The following is a 24336-nucleotide window of genomic DNA, read 5'->3' as shown; positions in this document are numbered from 1 at the left end:
AGAGTCCCTTGGACTGGAAGGAGATCCAACCAGTCCATCCTAAAGGAGATCAGTCCTGAATATTCATTGGAAGGACTGATGCTGAAGCTGAAGCTCCAATATTTTGGCCACCTGATGTGAAGAACTGACTCACTGGAAAAGACCCTGATGCTTGGAAAGATTGAAGGTGGGAGGAGAAGGGGACAACAGAGGATGAGATGGTTGGATGGCATCACTGATGCAAAGAACATAAGTTTGAGTAGGCTCTGGGAGTTGGTGATGGACAGGGAAGCCTGGCGTGCTGCAGTCCATGGGGTCACAGAGTCGGACACGACTGAGCGACTGAACTGAACTGAAGAAGAAATGGGAGCGGGGGCAAGGAGAAGGTTTTCAGGATCAAATAGGGCAGTGATGACAGTTAAATGAGGAACTGGAGGAGATAAAGAAGTGCATCCCTGAGAAAGAGGCACTCCATGCAGACAGTATAGTTAGAAGAAAACCTGTGTTCATTGTAGATAATTTGGGTTTTACCTGAATAAGTGCAAGGCTGAAAGAGGAAGGACATGATTTGAGTTATGTTTTATTTATTAATATAAATTTATTTATTTTAATTGGAGGCTAATTACTTTACAATATTGTATTGGTTTTGCCATACACTGACATGAATCCGCCACAGGTGTATACTTGTTCCCCATCCTGAACCCCCCTCCCACTTCCCTCCCCATACCATCCCTTTGGATCATCCCAGTGCACCAGCCCCAAGCATCCTGTATCATGCATCGAACCTGAACTGGCGATTCGTTTCACATATGATAATATACATGTTTCAATGCCATTCTCCCAAATCATCCCACCCTCGCCTTCTCCCACAGAGTCCAAAAGACTGTTCTGTACATCTGTGTCTCTTTTGCTGTCTCTCATACAGGGTTATCGTTACCATCTTTCTAAATTCCATATACTAATACAGTATTAGTATACTGTTTTGGTGTTTTTCTTTCTGGCTTACTTCACTCGGTATAATAGGCTCCAGTTTCATCTACCTCATTAGAACTAATTCAAATGTATTCTTTTTAATGGCTGAGTAATATTCCTTTGTGTATATGTACCACAGCTTTCTTATCCACTCGTCTGCTGATGGACATCTAGGTTGCTTCCATGTCCTGGCTATTAGAAACAGTGCTGTGATGAACATTGGGATACACGTGTCTCTTTCAATTATGTTTTAAATGGATCACTCTGAATCCTGGGATATAAGAAGAGAAGCAGGAAAATTTGATATAAGCAATTGCAGTAATTTGCATGGGAGGAAGGGTAGCTCACACTGGGATGTGTGAGATGTGATGTTGAGATGTGACCATATTATGTATAAATTTTGAGAATAGAGACAACAGGCTATGCTTGCCCATTTAAAGCAGATATGAGAAAAAGACAGAAATGTCCTAATCACTGCAATGATGGAGTTATCATGAACTGAGTTGAGGAAGGCATGAATAGAATGGGGTAGGGTGAAGGTAGATGAAATCAGAAGGTCAGCATGTGAAGACATGTTCATATTGATTAATTATAAGAATAATGCAAAATAAAACAATATACCTTCTAGGCTAGAAAAAAATTTAAAACAAGCAGGCTGTGGATAGATAAGAACCCTCACACACTGAAGTAAGAGTGTAGATAAAGCCAATCTGGAGAGCATTATCCATTACCAAGCTATTTGGTTCCTGTGTATATTCCCTAAATAAATCCTCATAGGTCTTTAAGTGCACATGTATTATGATGTAAATCATAGGGCCATATGTGGTGAGGGGGAGTTGGGTACCACAACAAAGAATGGTAGCTAAAATATGGCGGACACCATGGATTACTCTGTACAGTTTGAAGTAATAGACTGGCAATAGAGGGTTTTGTTAAAAAAATAAATAAACTAAGACATTGTATTAGTTTATTGAGTAGTTAATGTATTTCTAAATATATAAACACACTCTCAAACATCATTGCATGCATTAAACATACCAGAAGAGTTGTCCACATAGCAAGGAAGAATTAAGAATAAAGAATAGGATAAAATATAATTAATCAATTTCCGTTAATGAAAGAAGCCTTGTATAGGTGATAATATTTCATCTACTGAGGAACAATACAAACCAGTTAACTCTGCACCTATTTTTAAAAGTTTTATTTACCACTGTACTAAATTCTAATATGAATTATCTTTATATGTTTCATAAAAGGCAACCTCTAAAATCGTAAAGAAAGTTTCAATTAATAAGTTATTCAATCAGCAGGTATTTATTGGCACTGTTAAGGTGCTGGGGGAAAAATGAGATAAAACACATAGTCCTTACTAACATGAAGTTTATAGTTTAACTGGTGAACATAATATTTTGCCCCTTCTAAGGTGAACACTTGAATTTTCTCTTCTTAAAAAGTGGGAGATCAAAATATCTTTACTCTTGAGATTTTACTCAGAAATTTGAGCCCAGTAATTCGTGATACTAATTGAGAATTTCCAGTGAAAGGTAGTGTTTATTACTAAACTTATGAATGCTTATTAGTAAATTATTAATACATTGGGTAAGTCTCAGATTTCACATAGAAAAATCTAACAGGTCTACAATGATTTTTTTCATGAATTCGTATGACTTGTAAAAAAAATAAATTTTCCTTTTATAGAGACAGTCCTTTTCTTCCAACCCTGATAGACAAACGGTGTGCCCTGAGAACAATCAGAGAGCGGAGGAGGGAATCAGGATGCAGATGAAGAAGCAGGCACACATAAGGCCGTATCAGGCCCTGCACATATGGAGTTTGGATTTTATTCTAAGCAGGAAAAAGATGTGACCTGATTTGTTTTCTAAGATAAAAAAGCTTTCTACAGGTCAAATGGCCCAGGTCACTCAAATAAACTGTAGGGAAAAGACAGAGTTAGAGGGGCCCTGTAGATTAAAGAGATTTCTAAGCATATCAAATTGAGAAAACTGGGCAAAATTCAACTACAGTGACTAGGGATGTTTGCTTGAGGAATAAAGCCATAAGTAAATACAATACAGTAATTACTACAAAGGTCAAGAAAATAGTTACTTTTGGGAAAAAGGAGTTGTCATTAGGATACATGGAGGGGCTGTTGCAGCAGCTAGCACATCTTTTCCTGTTTGTTTTAACTTGAGTGGTGGTTACAAGACGGTTGGTCTTATAATAATTCACTAAGTTATACATTCAGTATTGTGTTCTGCCTCTATTTTCGCTTACAACATAAAGTAAAAAAGAAAACAATAATTTTAAAAATTAAAGTTGTTGTGTGCAGAATAGAATGTAAAAAGGAGAGGTGGAAACAGAGAGACCAGTTAATCACACATTTTGTTGGCAAGCAAATGAAATCTATTGCTGGGCAGAATGTAAAAGAAAGGAATCAGAAATTACTCTGATGTATGATGGTCACTTTTACTAATGCAGTGAAGGTGTTTGGTGGCAAGAGGAAAGGAATAGCTTGGGACAGAGGAAGCAAGCATAATAGCTCTATTTTAACTATGGTAAGCATGAGATTTATATAAGTGAAGGAGTCAATCAAACATTGATACATGTGTTTGGAGATCACAAGAAAGGTCTTGTCTGGCCTGGAGCTAAAAAAAAATACACAAGAGATAGATATGTAGGTAGGTAGTTAGGTAGATAGATGCATGGATGGATGAATGAATAAATGCCATAGTTCTGGGTAAAGTAATTACTTGGAGCAGACATAGAACAGTGATCTACTAGAGCCAAAGCAAAAGGAAAAAAACTCATTTTGAGTAGTTGTATATAGAGAGAAGTTTGCATAACATGTAGCCCTACAATTGTGTAATCCTACTTTAAAAAAATAGTTGAATATCTACTCTATGCCACCACTCTACTAGGTATTTTACATAGATAATTTATAATCTTCAAAATAATCATATCACTGGTTATGATCACTTGTTTTTTTTTGTTTTTTTTTGTTTTTTTTTTTGATCACTTGTTTTTATAATTGAGGAAACTAGAGGTTAGAGAGTTTTCAAAGCCACATGAAGTGTAGCTGTTCCCACCTGAAATTTTTTACTATTTACCTTGCATTTTCTGAGGGAATATGCAAAAAGAATTTGAAAGTAAAAAGGGGGATATGAAGTCTAGGAGGAGAGGTTATCCAGAAGACTGCAGCATAAGAATTAAAGGCTTTAAAAAATTCTGTTGTTGTTGTTGTTTTGCTCAGTCATGTCTGACTCCTTTGTGACCCCATGGACTAGAGCCTGCCAGGCTCCTCTGTCCATGGGATTTCCCAGGCAAGGATACTGGAGTGGGTTGCCATTTCCTCCTCCAGGGGATTGTCTTGACCCAGGGATTGAACCTACATCCCCTGTGTTGCAGGCAGATTGTTTACTGCAGTAGTGATGCACATAGTCAAAATGTGGATGAATGTGGAAAGTCAGTCTAGAAAAGCTTGTTCACCATGATCTGCCTTATCAGCAAATCTGAGGAGAAAGGGCACATCCATCATTTTCTCTTTAATTAAAATGTCATTTTATGGGCTGTTGGAGGGAAGGAGAAATTCTTTTTTTTTTTTTTTAATTTCTTCAACTGAAAATTTATTTTTAGGTCATTTGGGGATTTTTTTGTTTTGTTTTTGTTTTTTAATTTTTATTTTTACTTTATTTTACTTTACAATACTGTATTGGTTTTGCCATACATTGACATGAATCCACCATGGGTGTACATGCATTCCCAAACATGAACCCCCCTCCCACCTCCCTCCCCATAACATCTCTCTGGGTCATCCCCGTGCACCAGCCCCAAGCATGCTGTATCCTGCATCAGACATAGACTGACAATTCGATTCTTACATGATAGTATACATGTTTCAATGCCATTCTCCCAAATCATCCCACCCTCTCCCTCTCCCTCTGAGTCCAAAAGTCCACTATACACATCTGTGTCTTTTTTGCTGTCTTGCATACAGGGTCATCATTGCCATCTTTCTAAATTCCATATATATGTGTTAGTATGCTGTATTGGTGTTTTTCTTTCTGGCTTACTTCACTCTGTATAATCGGCTCCAGTTCCATCCATCTCATCAGAACTGATTCAATTGTATTCTTTTTAACGGCTGAGTAATACTCCATTGTGTATATGTACCACAGCTTTCTTATCCATTCATCTGCTGATGGACATCTAGGTTGTTTCCATGTCCTGGCTATCATAAACAGTGCTGCAATGAACATTGGGGTACATGTGTCTCTTTCAATTCTGGTTTCCTCAGTGTGTATGCCCAGCAGTGGGATTGCTGGGTCATAAGGCAGTTCTATTTGCAATTTTTTAAGGAATCTCCACACTGTTCTCCATAGTGGCTGTACTAGTTTGCATTCCCACCAACAGTGTAGGAGGGTTCCCTTTTCTCCACACCCTCTCCAGCATTTATTGCTTGCAGATTTTTGGATCACAGACATTCTGACTGGTGTGAAGTGGTACCTCATTGTGGTTTTGATTTGCATTTCTCTAATAATGAGTGATGTTGAGCATCTTTTCATGTGTTTGTTAGCCATCCGTATGTCTTCTTTGGAGAAATGTCTATTTAGTTCTTTGGCCCATTTTTTGATTGGGTCATTTATTTTTCTGGAATTGAGTTGCATAAGTTGCTTGTATATTTTTGAGATTAGTTGTCAGTTGCTTCATTTGCTATTATTTTCTCCCATTCTGAAGGCTGTCTTTTCACCTTGCTTATATTTTCCTTTGTTGTGCAGAAGCTTTTAATTTTAATTAGATCCCATTTGTTTATTTTTGCTTTTATTTCCAGTATTCTGGGAGGTGGATCATAGAGGATCCTGCTGTGAATTATGTTGGAGAGTGTTTTGCCTATGTTCTCCTCTAGGAGTTTTATAGTTTCTGGTCTTACATTTAGATCTTTAATCCATTTTGAGTTTATATTTGTGTGCGGTGTTAGAAAGTGATCTAGTTTCATTCTTTTACAAGTGGTTGACTAGTTTTCCCAGCACCACTTGTTAAAGAGATTGTCTTTACTCCATTGTATATTCTTGCCTCCTTTGTCAAAGATAAGGTGTCCATATGTGTGTGGATTTATCTCTGGGCTTTCTATTTTGTTCCATTGATCTATATTTCTATCTTTGTGCCAGTACCATACTGTTTTGATGACTGTGGTTTTGTAGTAGAGCCTGAAGTCAGGCAAGTTGATTCCTCCAGTTCCATTCTTCTTTCTCAAGACTGCTTTGGCTATTCGAGGTTTTTTGTATTTCCATACAAATCTTGAAATTATTTGTTCTAGGAGCAATTCTTTGAACTGTTATCTTTTTTCACTAAATTTCCTCAACACTCTTCTAACAGCGCTTATCACTTCCTTGTTTCTCAAGCTATAGATTAAGGGATTCAGCATTGGGGTCACCACAGCATAGAATAGAGCAACCCTCTTCTCCTGTTCTGCAGAGGAGCCAGCTGTGGGTCTCAAGTATGTGAAGAAGGCTGTGCCAAAGCACATGGCAACCACAGTGAGGTGAGAGGCGCACGTCCCAAATGCTTTGCGGTGTCCCTGGGCAGAGCGAATACACAGAACGGTAGCAACTATCTGACCGTAGGAGAATAAAACAAGAAAACAGGGAAGTATGATGACCAGAAATCCTGAGACGGCCACCATGACCTTGTTGAAGGAGCTGTCCCCACAGGTCAGCCTCAGCATAGCCAACATCTCACAGGCAAAGTGATTAACAACCTTACGGCAAAAAGGTAGCCGAAAGGTGATGATCGTCTGCATCAGCGAATTCATGAAACCAGCCACCAAGCAGCCTGCAGCCAGCCCCAGGCACAGCTCTCCGTGCATGATGACCGTGTAGTGCAGGGGGCGGCACACTGCCACATAGCGGTCATAGGCCATGGCCCCCAGCAGGAAGAACTCTGTGCTGCCCATTGCCAAGGAGATAAGCAGCTGGAGCACACAGCTGTAGAACGGAATGGACTTCCGGGCTGACAGGAAGTGAACGAGCATCTGGGGGACCGTGCTGTTGGTATAACAGACGTCCACAAACGACAGGACACTGAGGAAGAAGTACATGGGTGTGTTTAGCCGGCTGTCCAGTCTGATAAGGAGTATTATCAGGAAGTTCCCCAGCACAGTCACCAGATACATGGCCAGGAAAAGGACAAAGAGGGAGACCTGCGTCTCCCAGAGGCTGGACAGCCCCAGAAGAATGAACTCACTCATCCACGTCTGGTTTTCCCTGCCCATGGGCCTCTGAAGACCAAACCCAAGCTATAACTCGAAAAAGACTAGATATTTAAGGTGCCAGAGGATGTTATGAGGTCATTTAGACAAAACAGCCATCCAGTATTGAGTGGTGTGCGTTTTCAGATCATGTGTCTCCTTCTGGGTTTGGGACCACCGTAGAATGCCCGATATGGCTCAGATCCAAGAATAGAAAACTCTTCTCATTCCTTAAGTGGGAAGATTTTCATTAAAATGCTTAATTGAATTAAAAATGTTAACTGTAAAATGTGATTTTTTTTCTTTAAAGCCAACTCCTAACTATGGAGTTTATTTACTTCTTTGTTAAATACCAGTTTTTCCCTTCTTAAGATTTCAAAATCCATATTGAATGGTTTTCATCACTTTTTTATTTCTAGATTCTTTGTGAAAATGAGATATTAAATTTCCACCCTTTTAAAATCACAAATTTTGGGTTGTAAGTTAGAAGGTAGCAAATATAAAATAGTTTTTAGGAGCTAAAAATTGTCAAAAATTACATCTCCAATTCAGTGAGATGAAAAACGAAGACCTGAGTAATCAGACTCAGTTTTGAGAAACCTTCACCTATTTGTCTTTTATCTGGTTGAGAGACTAAGGGGGAAGAATCGTCTATATTGTATTTCTCCTCCCTTGAAAGAACCGCAGTGCATGGGGTCAACAACAGAGGATGACTGTCAAGAAACAAAGATGCATTAACCATCTTCCTTAGTGATAAAAGCTCAGATAGTTGCACACGTGCTAGCCTATTAACTAAACGATAAGGGGAAACTGGTTGCACATTCGTTCCAATTCTATTTCTATATATTCTGGATAGGGATTGTTGTGGTTTGGAGACTACAAAATGTAATGGAAAAATTGAAGTTAACTCAGTGAAATGGCTGATGATTACCTCTTTCTTTTAACCCTCTTTACCTTTATCTCCATCTGAAATACGGGACTGTCCCCTGTGCCTTAGAAAATTCTGTCTTTTCTCATCCTAATGCTATGCTCCCTCTATTGTGCCTAACATGCCAGAAAGTAATAGCCTACTCTGCTCAATACCATCCTCAAACTTTCTAATCCTGCTGATGTATTAGTACTTCAGAAAGCGCAAGAGCTTGAGTATTATCTCTGGAACGCTTAGTAATCTTACTTGGGCCTTATTCAAAATACAAGTGATTTCCAGGAACCTCACAGACCGAACAAGGCCCACTCTAAATTTTCCACATGCTCTGCCCCTCAAATTATTCTCTCCTTTGGGTACAGAGAGTGAAGTGTAAGCACAGCTATCCCAAGAAAATGTTACCTGCTTGCTGCCTGTGATCAGAGAGGGTCATTGAATATACGATGAAAATCATACTTTGTTTTGAGGGTATTCATAACAGTCAGGGCAGATAACCGCAGATAAATAAGAAGCCAAAGGTGCCATCCAGCAGAGAAGGGTCTATGGAAATTTGCCGTTGATAATCTATTATCTATGAATGAATTAAGCTCAATAAACCATTCCCACTTCAAGAGATAATTTATGTAAGTTATAAGAGGAGGCAATAAAAGTACAAAATGTTTTTTAATTCTTTAGAATTTACTCTAGAGCTTCCAATTAGCAAGTCACTTTGTAATATTTCTATCAAAGAAAGAGGAAACCTACCTTTTAATCCCCAGTAAAAAGGGAAAAGTTGGAATATGAAATTATCACTGGTGAAGACCTCAGGTACCAGAGAGAGGTAATGACTTCAAAGGGGAAAATCTGAGACCTGTCAGTGGAATGTGACCATGTACATATAACATTTTAATAGATGATATTTCTAGAAAGGTATATGAGGTAGTCTTTAATCCTGCTATAACACACAAAACAATTCATGTAACACAAGTTCTCTGGGAGAGGGCTAAAAGAAAAACAAAACAATCCAGGAGGTAGCTGATGATTAAGGTATTCTCAGGAACCAAATAAGGAGACTTTGTTGAAAAATCTGATGATAATCTCTTGTGGTTTTGAGGCTTTCACCTCTTAAAAACAAATAATAGTTAAGGGCTTGACAAAGAAAATATAGTAATCCCTGTTCTTGGGTCAGTAATTCCCCTTAAAGGCTCAGCAAGTTATTGATACAAATAGAAACACTCATTGTTAGCATGTCATGTTTCTGTATCATCTTCATGTTTTTAAAGTGCCATGCCCTGGGGTGAATGAACTGCTTTGTCAATGAACCTGCATTTCCCAGTTCAACCATCATTACCTACTCTTGCCCCTCGGTATCCATGGGATTGGTTCCAGGACTCCAGTGAACACCAAAATCCATGAATGTTCAGCTCCCTTATATAAAGTGGTCTGTTATTGCATATAACCCACACACATGCTCCTGTACACTTTAAATCATCTCTAGATTACTTATAATATCTAATACAAAGTAAATGTGATGTAAATAGTTGCCAGTATGCAGCAAATTCAAGTTTTGCTTTTGATAACTTTCTAGAATTATTTTTAATATTTTCAATCCATGGTTAGTGAATCCACAGATGTGGAACCCGTGAATTTGGGAGTCTAGCTGTAGCTTCTTCATCCGTCTAAACACAGCATACATTCAAAGCTGTCCCAATTCATTGGAGTGAGGGAAGTAGGAAGAGTGATAGAATTAGATATGACATCAGTAGTAAAAAGAATAATTTTTTAATCAAAAATAAAGATTCAACAGCAAAACAAGTAAAATGATTAAAACTTTTGAAAATATGATACATAAATAAAAGTTAAAAACAGACTTTCAAAAATAAAAGTGTTATTTTTGGCAGTGTTATAAGTGACAATAACAATAAAACAAACAGCATTCCTGAACCACCTTTCCTTCCTAGAACTGTGATTCAATCTCCCTAAAGAAATGTTCTTTTCAAAAAAGAAGCTGGCAGGAAAGCTTGAGATTTCTCCCAAATGTTAACTGGCTAAGTTGCTATCCCCACCTGATTCCTACTTCCTAATGCATACCTACACTGCTTGGAGCAACAGAAAGTTTAAAGCCAGTTATCCAGCTGAAGTCACCACCTTCTGACCATCATTGTTTAAGAATGGGCTGGTTAACACAAACCTGTCCTCTGGTCCACATTTCCAGCAGTGTACAGGTGCTGGGGGTGCAATGTGACACAGGGAAAACAGCCTATAGTGACTTATGTTCAATGACTCCATGGATGCAGTGAAAGCCCTATGCTAGGTACTTCATTTCTCAGAGGTATTCAAGAGAAATTTCTCGCCAGTTTGGCTATTCAAATGTATTTTCTTATAACAAATTGTTCAAATGTGACCTTTATCTCTATACTAACCAAACTCAATCCAACTGTCACATGAGCCTAGAAAGAAGCTGTGTGTTAAGGAAATCATTGCTTCTTGACCATAATCCCAAGAACCCAATGGAGAGCCTCTGATCACGACTGCCCTACCTCCAGGACAAGAGGCCAGCATTGCCCCAGGAAGAGTTGGGCTGGGCAAGATGTGGGATCTTCTTTTCCCTCAGAGACAAAATCTCTGCAGGCCAATTATCCTGTGCTTGTTAGGTTTCTGTTGTTTTTGCTCTTTCTCTATAGGTAATTCTCTCACCTTAAATTCTTACCTGTTTTAAAGAATTTACAAGTGAGAATAATTTTTTAATAAGCCAGAAGAGAGAGGAGAATCTGAAGCCCTGGTTTCCCTGGAGACATTCTCCTGTCTTTGGTGAAGTTTCACTTTAAGGAAGTTAAAATTTGACCATGACTTTCTGTCCATGTAATCATGATTGAGACTATTTGAACCAAAGTGTCCCATTATTCATGGATTGCTCAGATATCTTTGAGCAATATCTCCTGTAACAAGGTTCTAAATTATACATGGGCTATAATCATATACTATCTTCAGAACTGATGCAGCTATTTCATGGGACCTTTCCCCATTTTGCCTTACTATTGGGGGGGTGGTTCCTTTTCACTGGGCATTGTCAAATTATGCATTTTTGTATCTAGAAGTCTGCCTTTATTCTGAAAATACTTCAAAAAGTTACTACCCACTGAAAGCATCTCAAATCTGATATCCATCCCATTGATAGACATTTAGTTTGTTTCTGCTTTGCTGCTGTTAATAAGAACACTCCTATGAACATTCACATACAAACACACTCATCTTTTGTCCCACAAATGTCCTCATTTCTGTTTCCCAGTAGTGGAATTGCTATATCACAGATTATGTGTGTGTCCAGCTTTAGCTAATATTGTCAGTTTTGTGAAAACAGATGTTCCAATTATATGCCCATCAAATCTATATAAGCACTTTACATATAATATTTCATTGAATCCTCTCAAACTTCTCACAAGGAGCTTATTATTCTTTGCAACTTATGAAAAAGAGAGCTGATTCTTGGAGAGATTTATAACTTGTCCAGGATCACACTTGTTTTGTTGTCCTGCTATACTTTGATGAGGACTATGTGGAAGACTCAGAGAAGTCAGGCAATAGCATGCATACAGCGATAATTTCCATGAAAGGGGAAAAAATCTCATGGTACCGAGGATCAGACTTCGCTGAAGGAAATGGCAACCCACTCCAGTATTCTTGCCTGGAGAATCCCAGGGATGGGGGAGCCTGGTGGGCTGCCGTCCATGGGGTCACACAGAGTCAGACACGACTGAAGCGATGCAGCAGCAGCAGCAGCAGCAGCTTAACCCAAATTTGATGCTAGAAGGACAACCAAACTGCATCACTCTGGCAAGACACCACTTGGTCGTGTATATTTTATAGGGTCTATATTTTACACAGTAGGATTAGGCCTCAAAAGCCTGAATTTTAGTGGGAAGAATAGGGGAGAGCTTGATGGTCCCAGATATCACAATAACAGATAGTACAGAGTGAAAGTAGAAGCTTGTGTCCCCAGAAGTCCTATCACTGTGGTTAAATGTTTCTAGGGCTAAGAAGTAATATAAATCATTCAATTCATATTCAGCAGATATCTAAGAATGGTGCTAATATGTGATTTGTGTCCTGCATTCACCCATTAGTTTGGAGTCCTTAGATCTTGGGCAAATGAACCTAAATGATGATGAGAAATGGGATGCTTTCTGAAATGCAAACTGAGGTGAGAACTACTTCATTTTCTCTTCACCATCATGACCTCAGTCTACATGCTGAAAGAATCCCTTTTTCCTTTTTATATCAGTGCTCTTTATGCATATACCTCATGTTGCAATTTTGCAATTTTGTTCCATTTCCCTTATAATATTGTGGCAAACTATTGCCCATAGGTCAAACTTGGCCTGCCACTGTTTTTGTATGGTCCATGGGAAAAGAATTTTTTTATATTTTTAAATGGTTAAAAAAAAGATTTTATGATGTAAAAATTATATAAAATTCAAATTTCAGTGTCCCTATATTTAGATTTATTGGTACCAGCAACATTTATTCTTTATTTATACATTATCTATGGCTATTTAGTGCTATTATGGGAGAGCTGAATTAGCTGTAATGTAGAATGCATGACCCAGAAAACCTTGAAAATTTTCTATCTGGCTTAATACAGAAACCCCAGAAAACCTTGAAAATTTTCTATCTTGCTTAATACAGAAACCCCAGAAAACCTTGAAAATTTTCTATCTGGCCTAATACAGAAACAGTTTTCCAACCCCTGCCCTAGAAAACTGTACATTTCCTGAGGTAGTGGCCATATCTCATTGACTCAGTCTTTGACTATGCTAAAGCCCTTCACTGTGTGGATCATAACAAACTGGAAAATTATAAAAGAGATGGAACTACTAGACCACCTTACCTGTCTCCTGAGAAGCCTGTATGCAGGTCAAGAAGCAACAATTAGAACAGACATGCAACAAGGGACTGGTTCCAAACTGGGAAAGGAGTATGGCAAGGCTATATATTGTCACTCTCTTATTTAACTTCTATACAGAGTATATCATGTGAAATGCCCAGCTGAATGGATCAGAATCTGGAATCCTGATTTCTGGGAGAAATATAAACAACCTCAGATATGCAGATGATACCACTCTTGATGGCAGAAAGTGAAGAGGAACTAAAAAGTCTTTTGATGAGGGTGAAAGAGGAAAGTGAAAAAGTTGGCTTGAAATTCAACATTCGAACGACAAATATTATGGCATCCAGTCCCATCACTTGATGGCAAATAGATGAAACAGTAACAGATTTTATTTTCTTGGACTCCAAAATCACTGTGAATGGTGACTGCAGTCTTGAAATTAAAAGATACTTGTTTCTTGGAAGGGAAGTTATGACAAACCTAGACAGAGTATTAAAAAGCAGAGACATCACTTTGCCAGCAAAGCTGTATGTATCCAAAGCTATGATGCCAGGGTCCAGCCCCGGTGGATCCGGGGAATTCGAAGGTGGGGACGGCATCGGCGTCCTTGGAAAAATACATATTTAATTACAGATATACAGAGAGATTAGAAACGGATAGTGTAGTAGGAAGATTAGTGGAGAAAAAGAGGCTGAATAACTTGGATTACGTGGAATAGCATCCATGCTCCAGATGGGAATTCAGCCAGAAAAACAGGGAGCAAGAAAGAAATGACATGGGGGAATCAGTCTTTCTGGAAACCGATCTGATTTCTTTATTTTGGGGTTTGCTTATATACCTTTTGTTACATATAGGGATGAATACAGAGTCACGCGGGGGTCAGCAATCCTGACTTTTATCAAAATCAGGTGCTTCACATAAGAAGGTCTTAGGGATTTTATGATCCTTTCTTCCTGATAATCAAAAACTTATTTTTTCCAAGGGTGTTTTTTCTTAAACCAGGCACCACCCTCCAAATAAAGTTACATTCCTATAGGGTGAGGGTGTAGTGAGTTACAATCAAGAAAGGAATTTATTTAACCCAAGGTTAACATGATTAATCTTAAAGGTTAATACTTATTTCTCCTATATGCTTAAAGGTTAATACTTATTTCTCCTATATGTTAGTTATATTCATTGTAAGGGCAGGGAACATGGAGATTTAGCAGCAAACATCAGCCCAACCAATGAAAATCCTTTCACCAATGTTCCCTTTAAGATCTATTTAGTCTTAAGATAGTGATAAAGTTACATTTTTACATAGCAAGGACACAGTGATTTATAACAAAGTACAGTGATCTATTACAAAAGAGAAAATTCATTAACTCAGAAAGTCTAGTATTGCTAACCTTAAAAACTACTATATTTCCCTTTCTATAGTCCAAAGACATTGATTAATATATTCCCAGGTGCCTAAGGATATGGAGGCCTGGCGGCAATCATTGACTCAACAAGAAGAAAAAGCCCTATGCTAATTAAGACTCTCAAAATACTCCAAAACTCTCTGTGCTGTTTATGGTTAAGAGGTAGTAAACAATCATGTGCATAGTGGCAGGAGCATGGATAATCCTGTCACACAAGCTAGTCTGTCAGCAGAGAGGTTTGACCTGAGACATCCTTGTCCCACCCAGAGCAGGGAATTAGCAGCAATTATTGACACAACAAATGAAAAACCCTTCACCAATATAATTCCTAACCAACCCACTATACTAATAATTTCTAACCTCCCAAAAGAATTTGCCTTTAGTAAGTCTAAAACATCTCATGCCTCTCAGGTTGGGAGGCTGTAAACAATCACATGTGGCCGGACGAACCTATACAGGTGGGCTAGATAACCTTCAGAGGGGTCCGTAAGCTGAAACACTCTTGTCACGCCCAAGAATTTTTATTGCCTTGGAGCTGCACGTTTACTCCTTCTCCAAGAAAAATGGTTATGGGGGTGAGCCCCCCATAAAGTCAGAGGTGTAGGTGAGAGCATAAAACAGACTCTGGTTTGGGGGTAGATGCTTGGGAACAGGGGGTTTCCTGAGGCTTGAGCACGCCTTTGCATATGCCAAGCCTCCTTCCTCATGACCTTTGCCATGGGCGGAGTGCCTCACGCTGGCCTCCGGCACTATGGTTTCTCCAGTACTCATGTATGGATGTGAGAGGCGGACATAACAAAGGCTGAACACTGAAGAATTGATGCTTTTGAATTGTGGTGTTAGAGAAGACAAGAGAAAGTCCCTCAGACTACAAGGAGATCAAACCAGTCAATCCTAAAGGAAGTCAACTCTGAATATTCATTGGAAGGACTGATGCTAAAACTGAAGCTCCAATACTTTGGCCACCTGAAGAGTCAACTCATTTGAAAAGACCCTCATGTTGGGAATGCAAAAGAAGGGGACAGCAGAGGATGAGATAGTTAGATAGCATCATCGACTCAATGGATGAATTTGAGCAAACTTCGGGAGACTGTAAAGGACAGGGAAGCCTGGCTGCTGCGGTCCATCGGGTTGCAAAGAGTTGGACACAATTTAGCCAGTGAACAACAACAAGTGGCCATATCTAAACACAACTTTGATACCACACAATGCCTATAGTATCGTCTTCAACAAAGTCAGTGTCCACAAAATGATATGTAACTTTGAGAGGGCTGAGAATAAAGTTGGTCAAATCAGACGGAATATGTGACCTTTGCGACCTTGTAACTGAAGATACTGAGATGAAATTTAAAGATACTTGAGGCAGAGAGTGGTGTCCACAAGTGAGAGAGGCACACTTGTCTGTCTCCCACTGTGGGCTGTTTGCCTTCACCATTCTCACATCTCACACCTTCGTCTCTTCCTCCCTCCTCTGCACTCTCAGCCATGAGTGATGTCTTGTTTCACAGAGAAGAATAGGTGCCAAAGGAAATCCCTCAACTGATCACCACTGCCGAAATGCAAGTCAACCAAAAACTTATCAATTGACTTAATAAGGAGACGAAAAAGAAAAGGGAAGTCTCTCTTTTAGACTCCTTGAAGAGAGTGAGAAGACCCACTATTATCATATTCTTTTTCTCCTCTTACCTATCCCCTGTTTAATCATTTCTTCCCCCTTTTACCTTATTTAGGTTTATCCTCAGAGACAAGCTGCACTCACAGGCAATGCCAGCTCACAAGATTTACAGAGGGGATTTAAGTAGGGGGTTAAGATTTAAATAGGGGTTTGTGCCTTTGTGTGTGAGGTGTGTGGAGGGGAGAACAAAAACACCTTTAATATGGAGACTTGAGAATAACATCTGCACAGCAGACTGACCTATCCTTACAGCACAAAATCCATATTAAAGCTGTATTATCTTTCACTGGTTTATTCAAGGAGACTACTTTCCTTCAATTAACTGTGTCTTAACATTGTATTCATTTATCTTCCTGTTTATTTGCTTATTTTTTTCCAAAAGTTCAAAGATAGGTTTGCTGAATTTTCAGAAATCACAATTTCACCTTTTGAAAGGTACCCAATATATACAATTGTTTCCTTACCAAATTATTCATATGCTATTTAGCAGTAGCTCTCATATTTTTCTTAAATAATGTCAATCACAAACAACTCAATTATATCTTTATTGCAGTAAAAAAAGAACTTGATTTGATGTTTCTCCTCTCATTTATTTCCATTACTCAGACAGAGACTGTACGTCCACATGCAATAGGTTGTGCAAAAAACATTTCAATCAGAGTTGATAGCAACATGCTCCTTAAGACAGTGGCTCACACAATTAATAAATGTGACTATGTATGGCACACAATGTTTTGAGTGTTCAAACATGAAAATTCATTTTGTTCCCAGTGGAAATGAAATGACCTCCTTAAAATGTGGTTGAATAATTCAGTATTCCAAGGTAAAATCCAAGAATGGGTCCACAGTTGTAACAATTTTTCATGTTGCTATCAAAACAATAAATATTTTCTTCAAATATTGTAGGGTCATATGAATGGATACTGAGCGGATAGCAGTGGAAAGTTCTATTTCACCACTGCTTACTGTTTCTGAACATCCTGCTGTGACATAAAAACACCCCCACATCCCACACCCAACCCAGTCACTCAGCCTCCTACCCAACATCACAAGCACATGTTTTGTCATCTCCTTCCTGGTTGCCAAGGCAATGCAGTTATAATCTGAGATGGGTAAGAGAACACACAGGCAAAGCTCCTTTCTCCAAGTGATGCTCATGATTCATCAAGTTGCCAGTTTCGACAATAATCCAAATAACTGTCCTAGAAGTTTCTGCCAAGCTCTCTTCACCTCCTTATTCCTTAGACTGTAAATCATGGGGTTCAGCATGGGTGTCAAAATGGCATAGAAGAGAGAGATCAGCTTCTCCTGAAGCACAGAAGGGCTGAAATTGGGCTGGATGTAAGTGAAAATGGCCATACCATAGCACAGGACAACCACTGTGAGGTGAGAGGCACAGGTGTGGAAGGCTTTCTTTCTCCCCTCTGTGGACTGGATCTTTAGGATGGTGGAGATGATCCTGATGTAGGACAGGAGGACCAGGCAGAAAGGTGTCATCAGCAAGACAATGCTAGAAGCCATTACTGAGATCTCACTGGAGGAGGTGTCAACACAGGCCAGCCTGACCACAGCTAGGATTTCACAGGATATGTGATCAATATACTTGTTCGTGCACATGGGCAACTGAAAGGTGATGGCAGTATGAATGAGAGAGTTGACAGAGCCACTGACCCAGGATGTGACGGCCAGCCTAGCACAGAGCCCTCCATGCATGATGACCGAGTATCTCAGGGGGTCGCACACAGCCACATAGCGGTCATAGGCCATCACGGCCAGGAGAACAAACTCAATCCCACCCAGGCCCAGGGAGAAGAATAACTGGGCTGCACAGCTCACGTATGGGATCCCCTTATGTCCCGCAAGAAAATGCACCAGCATCTGAGGAACGATGCTTGTGGCATAGGAGACATCAACAAGGGAGAGGTTGGTGAGAAAGAAATACATAGGAGTGTGGAGTCGGCTGTCCAGTCTGATCAGAAGAACAATGAGGACATTACCTAGCACAGTCAGCAGGTACATAACTAAGAACAGGATGAAGAGAGCGACCTGGGTGTCCCAGTCACTGGACAGGCCGAGGAGAATGAATTCTCTCACCCAAGACTGGTTATCTGCTCCCATTAAAAGATGTGAGGTTATTAATCTGCAGAGACTCAGAAATAATAGAAGCTGTTGAATCAAAGAACCGTTTTTGTTGTTCAGTTGCTAAGTCATGTCTGATTTTTTGCAACCCCATGGGCTGCAACACACCAGGCTTCCCTGCCTTCACTACCTCCCGGAACTGCTCAAAGTGATGTCCAGTGATCTAATGTTGCTGCTGCTAAGTCACTTCAGTCGTGTCCAACTCTGTGCGACCCCATAGACGGCAGCCCATCAGGCTCCCCCATCCCTGAGATTCTCCAGGCAAGAACACTGGAGTGGGTTGCCATTTCCTTCTCCAATGCATGAAAGTGAAAAGTGAAAGTGAAGCCCCTCAGTCATGTCTGGCTGTTAGCAACCCCATGGACTGCAGCCTACCAGACTCCTCCATCCATGGGATTTTCCAGGCAAGAGTACTGGAGTGGGGTGCCTTTGCCTTCTCCGTTTGGTGATGCTATCTAACCATATCATTCCTCAGATGCACCCTTATCCTTTTGCCTTCAATGTTCAGTCAAAGAATCATAAAAATAATTTTTTATCAATACATACTGTATGAAATTAACCAGCCTTAGATGTTTCAGATCATTTATGGGTCAAGATGACAGGCTTTATACTGATACATATTATATCTACTCTGTATCAGAGATAGCCCAGTGCTTTTATAAGAATATGATGTGGTCTCTAGGAGATTCAGTTAAAGTCTGAAGATAACCACAGAGCAATTTTAAGAACTCCATATCTCAACCAGCTTACAACAGATTCTAGGGTATGGAAAGGATGGTATGTGACAGTGATGGATAAAATGATAAAAAAGGAAGAAAAACTTGGTTGGAATTTTTTTTTAAAGCCTGAATTAGACATGTCAGCTAGACCCATCATGATGAACTGGATAAATCTATTATAAAAGGAAATAATGGGAATAGAGAGAGACTTACAGAAAGATCTGGAATCAGTGAACCTAGGTTTGAAATCTAATTTAGCAGCTATGTGATTTTTGGTTTAGTGACAAACTTCTACTTATGAAACAGACTTATGCAACTCACAATACGTTTAAGTTCAAATGAAAGAAACTTCTGGAGAAAGTACTTGTGAATTATTACTGGTAGTAGTTCTGTAGTAGTTCTATAGTACTATGGCAAGCAGTAGTAACATGACCTCCGCCTGGGGGTAAATAAAGTAATAGATGTGACTTTCCTCATATCTCCTCTATGGATTCAGACATAGATGTTTCAAAAAATAAAACTGTAGGCAACATTTAATGAATCTTAGGGCTTAGTGGGATATTCTGAGGACTTTTTCTTCCTTTCGGTGTTTTTACTAGACTCTGGTCTCTTAGCCTTTAGTGGGATGAGACAGATAAGAGAATTGTAGTTGGGCCTTGTTTTATTTTTTCTCTTCAACTAACTATTATTGATAATCTACCATTTTTATATTGGCTTAAAAGAAAACAAGGAAGGTTATGAATGTTTAGGCTTTCTCAATATAAAAAAGAAAGGAAAGCATATGGCTAAGGACCCTTTCTTACTATTCAAGGCAGAGAAGGTATGAATTCTTGTAGATACACATTAGAATAGAGTTTCCACTTTGTTTTCTTTTCTTAGCAGCACTTTTTCAGTAGATTTAATATGTTTCAAGGTCAATTCTGAACAACAGAAATAGTTTTTCACCATGTCTGAAGCACTCACTCATTCTTACTCTTCCTCCATGCCTGCATATTTTTAATTTCCTTTCCTCTCAGTGGACAAAACAAGAGAAAATAGGAAACAAAGGCAGCGAGAGAGATTGAGAGGAGAGGCAGAGCTGCTTGCCTCTTATCTGAACCCACATAGATGTCAGGCCAGGGTTTCTGAGCAGAAAGGTGAAGAAAGGTGTTCATGCTTCCACTCTTAAAGGACAAAACAAGCAGTTCAATAAATGCCCTTCTTATTCATGATTTAGACACATAGATTTTTACAAACATCTTTCCTGATGTCCTTCTCACAACCTGATTGCCCCTTTAAACAATTCCTTCATTTCTGCTACATCAAGATACTTTCATTACTACCCCTCACTTTGCTTTCCTCAATCATGACCCGTCTGAGAAATATCTACTTCCTGGAAACCAGTGTTGAACAATGACCATAGCTGAGTGTCAGCTTTATTCAGCTCTTTCTCCTTTATCAGTTGGTCTGTGTTCTCCTCTCAGTATTTGCTACAACTCTGGCTGCTTAAACAGTTTCACCAGGTACCTGATGCTCCCTTGTTGTTGTATAGTCGCTATATCATCTCTGACTTTTCTGGAGCCCCACAAACTGTAGCCTGCAAGGGTCCTCTGTCCATGAGATTTCCCAGGCAAATACTGGAGTGGGCTGCCATTTCCTCTTCCATGGGATATTCCTGATCCAGGGATCAAACCTGCTTCTCCCACATCAGCAATAGATTCTTTACCCCTGAGCCACCAAGGAAGCCCCAATGCTCCTTTAATAGCCAATAAAACCAGAGAAAGGATGTCAACAAGATGGCAGAATAAGAGACTCCTAGCTTTCTCTCTTCCCATGGATACATTAAATAAACATCTACACACAGATCAATTCCCTTCAACAAAAATTCAGAAGCTAGTTGAGAGGCTCCTATACACTGAATGATTGAGAAAACATCCACATCAAAACAAGTGGAAGAATCTGAGACATGTTCGTGCCCATGAATGCCACCACTGACACATTGCCTTACAAATGGGAGGAATCCCACAACTCCCAGCATTCCCTGGATCACATATTACAAACACCAGCTTCGATGGCTGCCACCTGAAGGACAGGCTCCCAAATCACCTGACTCTGAGATCTGGGGCCTCAGCACTCAACAGTACCACATATGCTTAACTGCTCAGTTGTGTCTCACTTTTTGCAATCCCATGAACCATAGCCCTCCAGGCTCCTCTGTCCATGGAATTTCCCAGGTAAGAATACTGGAGTGGGTTTCCAAGCCCTCCTCCAGGGGATCTTGCTGACCCAGGGATCAAACCCACTTCTCCCGCATTGCGGGCAAATTCTTTACCATCTGAGCTACCAGGGAAGCCCTCCATGGAAAGGACTAACTGTGTATTTTCCCAGTTGCTGTCTTAAGGTCAAGCTTCTAATTACCCTGCCTCTGTGAGCCTGTAAGGCAGGTAATTAGTAGTCCTCAGAGAGACTGAAGAAGTGAGCACTTTCTGTGTCTTGTCTCTACAGAATACTTCCAAATTCATTTTATCAGGCTAGCACGATACTGATACCAAAGTCAAAGAATGATACCACGAGGTAAGACCAACATCTTTAAAGAACACAGATGCAAAAATTCTTAATAAACAGCAAACAAAAATTCAAAAATACATGAAAAGGATTATATATAACAATCAAGTGGGATTTATCTATGGAATGCAAGGATAGTTCAACATATCCAAATCAATCAACATGACAGGTCACACCGGCCGAATGAAAAATGCAGAGAAAGCACCTGGCCAAGTTCAATAGCCATTCGTGATTAAAACGCTCAACAAGACAGGTATAAAAGGAAACTTGCTGAACACAATAAAGGCCATTTATAAAAAGCCCACAATAATGTCATAAACAATGTGGAAAACTTAAAATTTTTTCTCTAAGACTCAGAACAAGGCAAGGATGTCCATTCTCATCTCTATTCGATACTAGAAATATTAACAAGAGCAATCAGACAAGAAAAAGGAATACAAGGTATCCTAACCAGAAAGAAGTAAAATGATCTCTGTTTGAAATGACATAATCTTGTGCAGAAAACCCTAGACTCTACCAAAACACTGCTATAAATAAAATGAGTTCAGTAAATTGCAGGATGCAAATCAACAAACAAAAATTACTGGCATTGTTGCAACATCACTGCATCCAAAAAAGAAATCAAACGGAAAAAAATCCCACATCAAAAAGAATACTTAGGAATAAATTTAACCAAGAAGAAAAATGATGTGTGTGCTAAAAATTATAAATATTGAAGAAAGAAGTTAAATAAGACATACCTAAATTGAAAGATATCTCATGTTCATGTCTTAGAAGAATATTGTTAAAATGTCAATACCACCCAAAACAATATGAAGATCCAAGTCAATGCCTACAAAATTGGTAAACTATATACCTAATAAAGCATTGATATCCAAAATATACAAAGAAGTCTCACAAATAAATAGTAAGGACAGCAAACAGCCTGGTTTTTTAAAATGGCAGAAGTCGAGTAGAGATTTTTCCAAAGATGACCTATTTATGAGGATGAATAAGTCTAGAGATCTAACATATAAATAGCTGACAGATATATTCAAAGATATTTTAACATCACCAATTATCATGGAAATCAAAATCAAAATCACAATGAACTATAACCTCACACCTGTTAGGATAGCTATTACCAAAGGAAAAAAAAAAAGGTAAGTGTTAGCAATGATGTTAAGAAAAGAGAACTCTTTTACACCATTGATGGGTATGTAAATTGGTATGCCATTATGGAAACCAGTATGGAGAGTCTTCGAAAAATAGAACCATCATAAGATCCAGCAATTCCACTTTTGTACATAACCAAAGGAAATAAAATCAGTACCTCAAAGTTATCTGTACTCCCAAAATCACTGCACCATCATTCATGATAGATATGAGATGGAAACAAATTTAGTATTTGTGGAAAGTTAAACAGATTAAAAAATCATGGTATATACACATACAAAAATGGAATATTTTTCAGCCTTAAAAGGAAAAAGATATTGTCATTTGTACCAACATAGGTGAACCTGGAACACATTCTGCTAAGGGAAATAAGCCAGGCACAGAAAGAGAAAAACTGCATGACCTCACTTACACGTGGAATCTCAACATCAAAGACAGGAGGTAGAAAGGTGGTTGATTACCAAGAGCCGGGAGGTGGAGGAAACGGGGCAATGTTGGTCAAGTATACAGAGGTGCATAATTTAGGGTGAAAAAGTCTAGAGATCTAAAGTAGACCATGATGACTACAGTTATTAACATAACATTTAATACTTGGAATTTGCTAAGAAATTCGATTTTAGGTGCTCATCACAAACAACGAGAACAATATGTTAATTATCTTGATCATGGTAATCATTTCACTGTGTGTGTGTGTGTATAAATAATGATGTTGTATACATAAAATAATACAAATTTTATTTTTAAAATAAGACTAATAAATCTTATTTATATCCTTTGGGTAATATGTTCATATGTTCAAACTTCAATACCTCTCTCTGTTTTGACTTTCTTTGTTTACTCAAAAATAAGCAACCTCTGCTGCCTGCTCAGAACACTGCAGTGAGCAGTGACACACCTCTGTAGTTCCTCTCCTTAAACATGAGCACCGTAAAGGAAGGACTTGCTCATGCTTGTGTTTTATGAATTGAGGTGGATGTAGGGTAGTTACTGTGGCCGTAACTAATAGAATACACTATGTGATATTGCCCAATAGATGCCATTGAAATAATCGATGAAAATCCATCTCCTGAAAGCACTGCCACTAATGCCTGAGACCTATTACTTTTATGTTTGGCAGTTTCTTTTTCATGAAATGGTTAAAGATAAAACTAATTGGGAGTTTTAAAATACAAAGTATCTAATCTTAGTGTGAACTAGTATATCAGCTTACATTGCTCAGCCACTTCAGTTGTGTCCAACTCTTTGCAACCCCATGGAATGCATCCCACCAGGCTTCTCAGTCCATGGAATTCTCCAGGCAAGAATACTGGAGTGAATAGCCATTCCCTTTTCCAGGGCATCTTCCCAACTCAGGGTTTGAACTTGGATCTTCCGCATTGCAGGTGAATTCTTTACCATCTGAGCCACCAGAGCAGCCCATTAAACAATTTTAATTGCATTTAGTTTCTATTACTACTATGTGGAACAATACTCCAAAATACTTGATTTTCCTTTGTAAGGAAGTATCCAGGGCTTGACACGTGGGTACTTTTTCCTCTTCCATATTTACTGTCACATTTTATTAAACTGCCCTGATCAGTGTATTACACATGTAAAACTATCTAACAATACTTTCTACTTATACTCGCTGACAGCTTCATGAGTTATCTTGCTCTTTTTCCACTCATTAGAAAGAAGTATTAATTTGAAAAACTTAGCAGGTATATATACTACA

General features: G+C 39.0%; 2 protein-coding genes across 2 annotated transcripts; both read right to left on the bottom strand.

The window, feature by feature from the left end:
* Positions 1-6283: 6283 nt before the first annotated feature.
* Positions 6284-7219, bottom strand: LOC128046679 (olfactory receptor 2F1-like). The gene has a single exon (XM_052638841.1). It carries the CDS (start codon positions 7217-7219, stop codon positions 6284-6286), a length of 936 nt encoding a protein of 311 aa, XP_052494801.1.
* Positions 7220-17229: 10010 nt separating this feature from the next.
* On the bottom strand, positions 17230-18183 carry LOC128046703 (olfactory receptor-like protein OLF3). Its single transcript, XM_052638873.1, has one exon. The coding sequence runs from the start codon at positions 18181-18183 to the stop codon at positions 17230-17232; it is 954 nt and encodes a 317-aa protein (XP_052494833.1).
* Between the last annotated feature and the right edge of the window lie 6153 nt (positions 18184-24336).

Source organism: Budorcas taxicolor, chromosome 4, assembly GCF_023091745.1.
Source record: "Budorcas taxicolor isolate Tak-1 chromosome 4, Takin1.1, whole genome shotgun sequence".
Taxonomy (NCBI): Eukaryota; Metazoa; Chordata; class Mammalia; order Artiodactyla; family Bovidae; genus Budorcas; species Budorcas taxicolor.
This window is presented reverse-complemented; position numbering and strand designations above follow the sequence as displayed.

Excerpts from the sequence above, each read along its gene's own strand:
- LOC128046679 (XM_052638841.1), bottom strand. The coding sequence starts at position 7,219 with ATGGGCAGGGAAAACCAGACGTGGATGAGTGAGTTCATTCTTCTGGGG.
- LOC128046703 (XM_052638873.1), bottom strand. The coding sequence starts at position 18,183 with ATGGGAGCAGATAACCAGTCTTGGGTGAGAGAATTCATTCTCCTCGGC.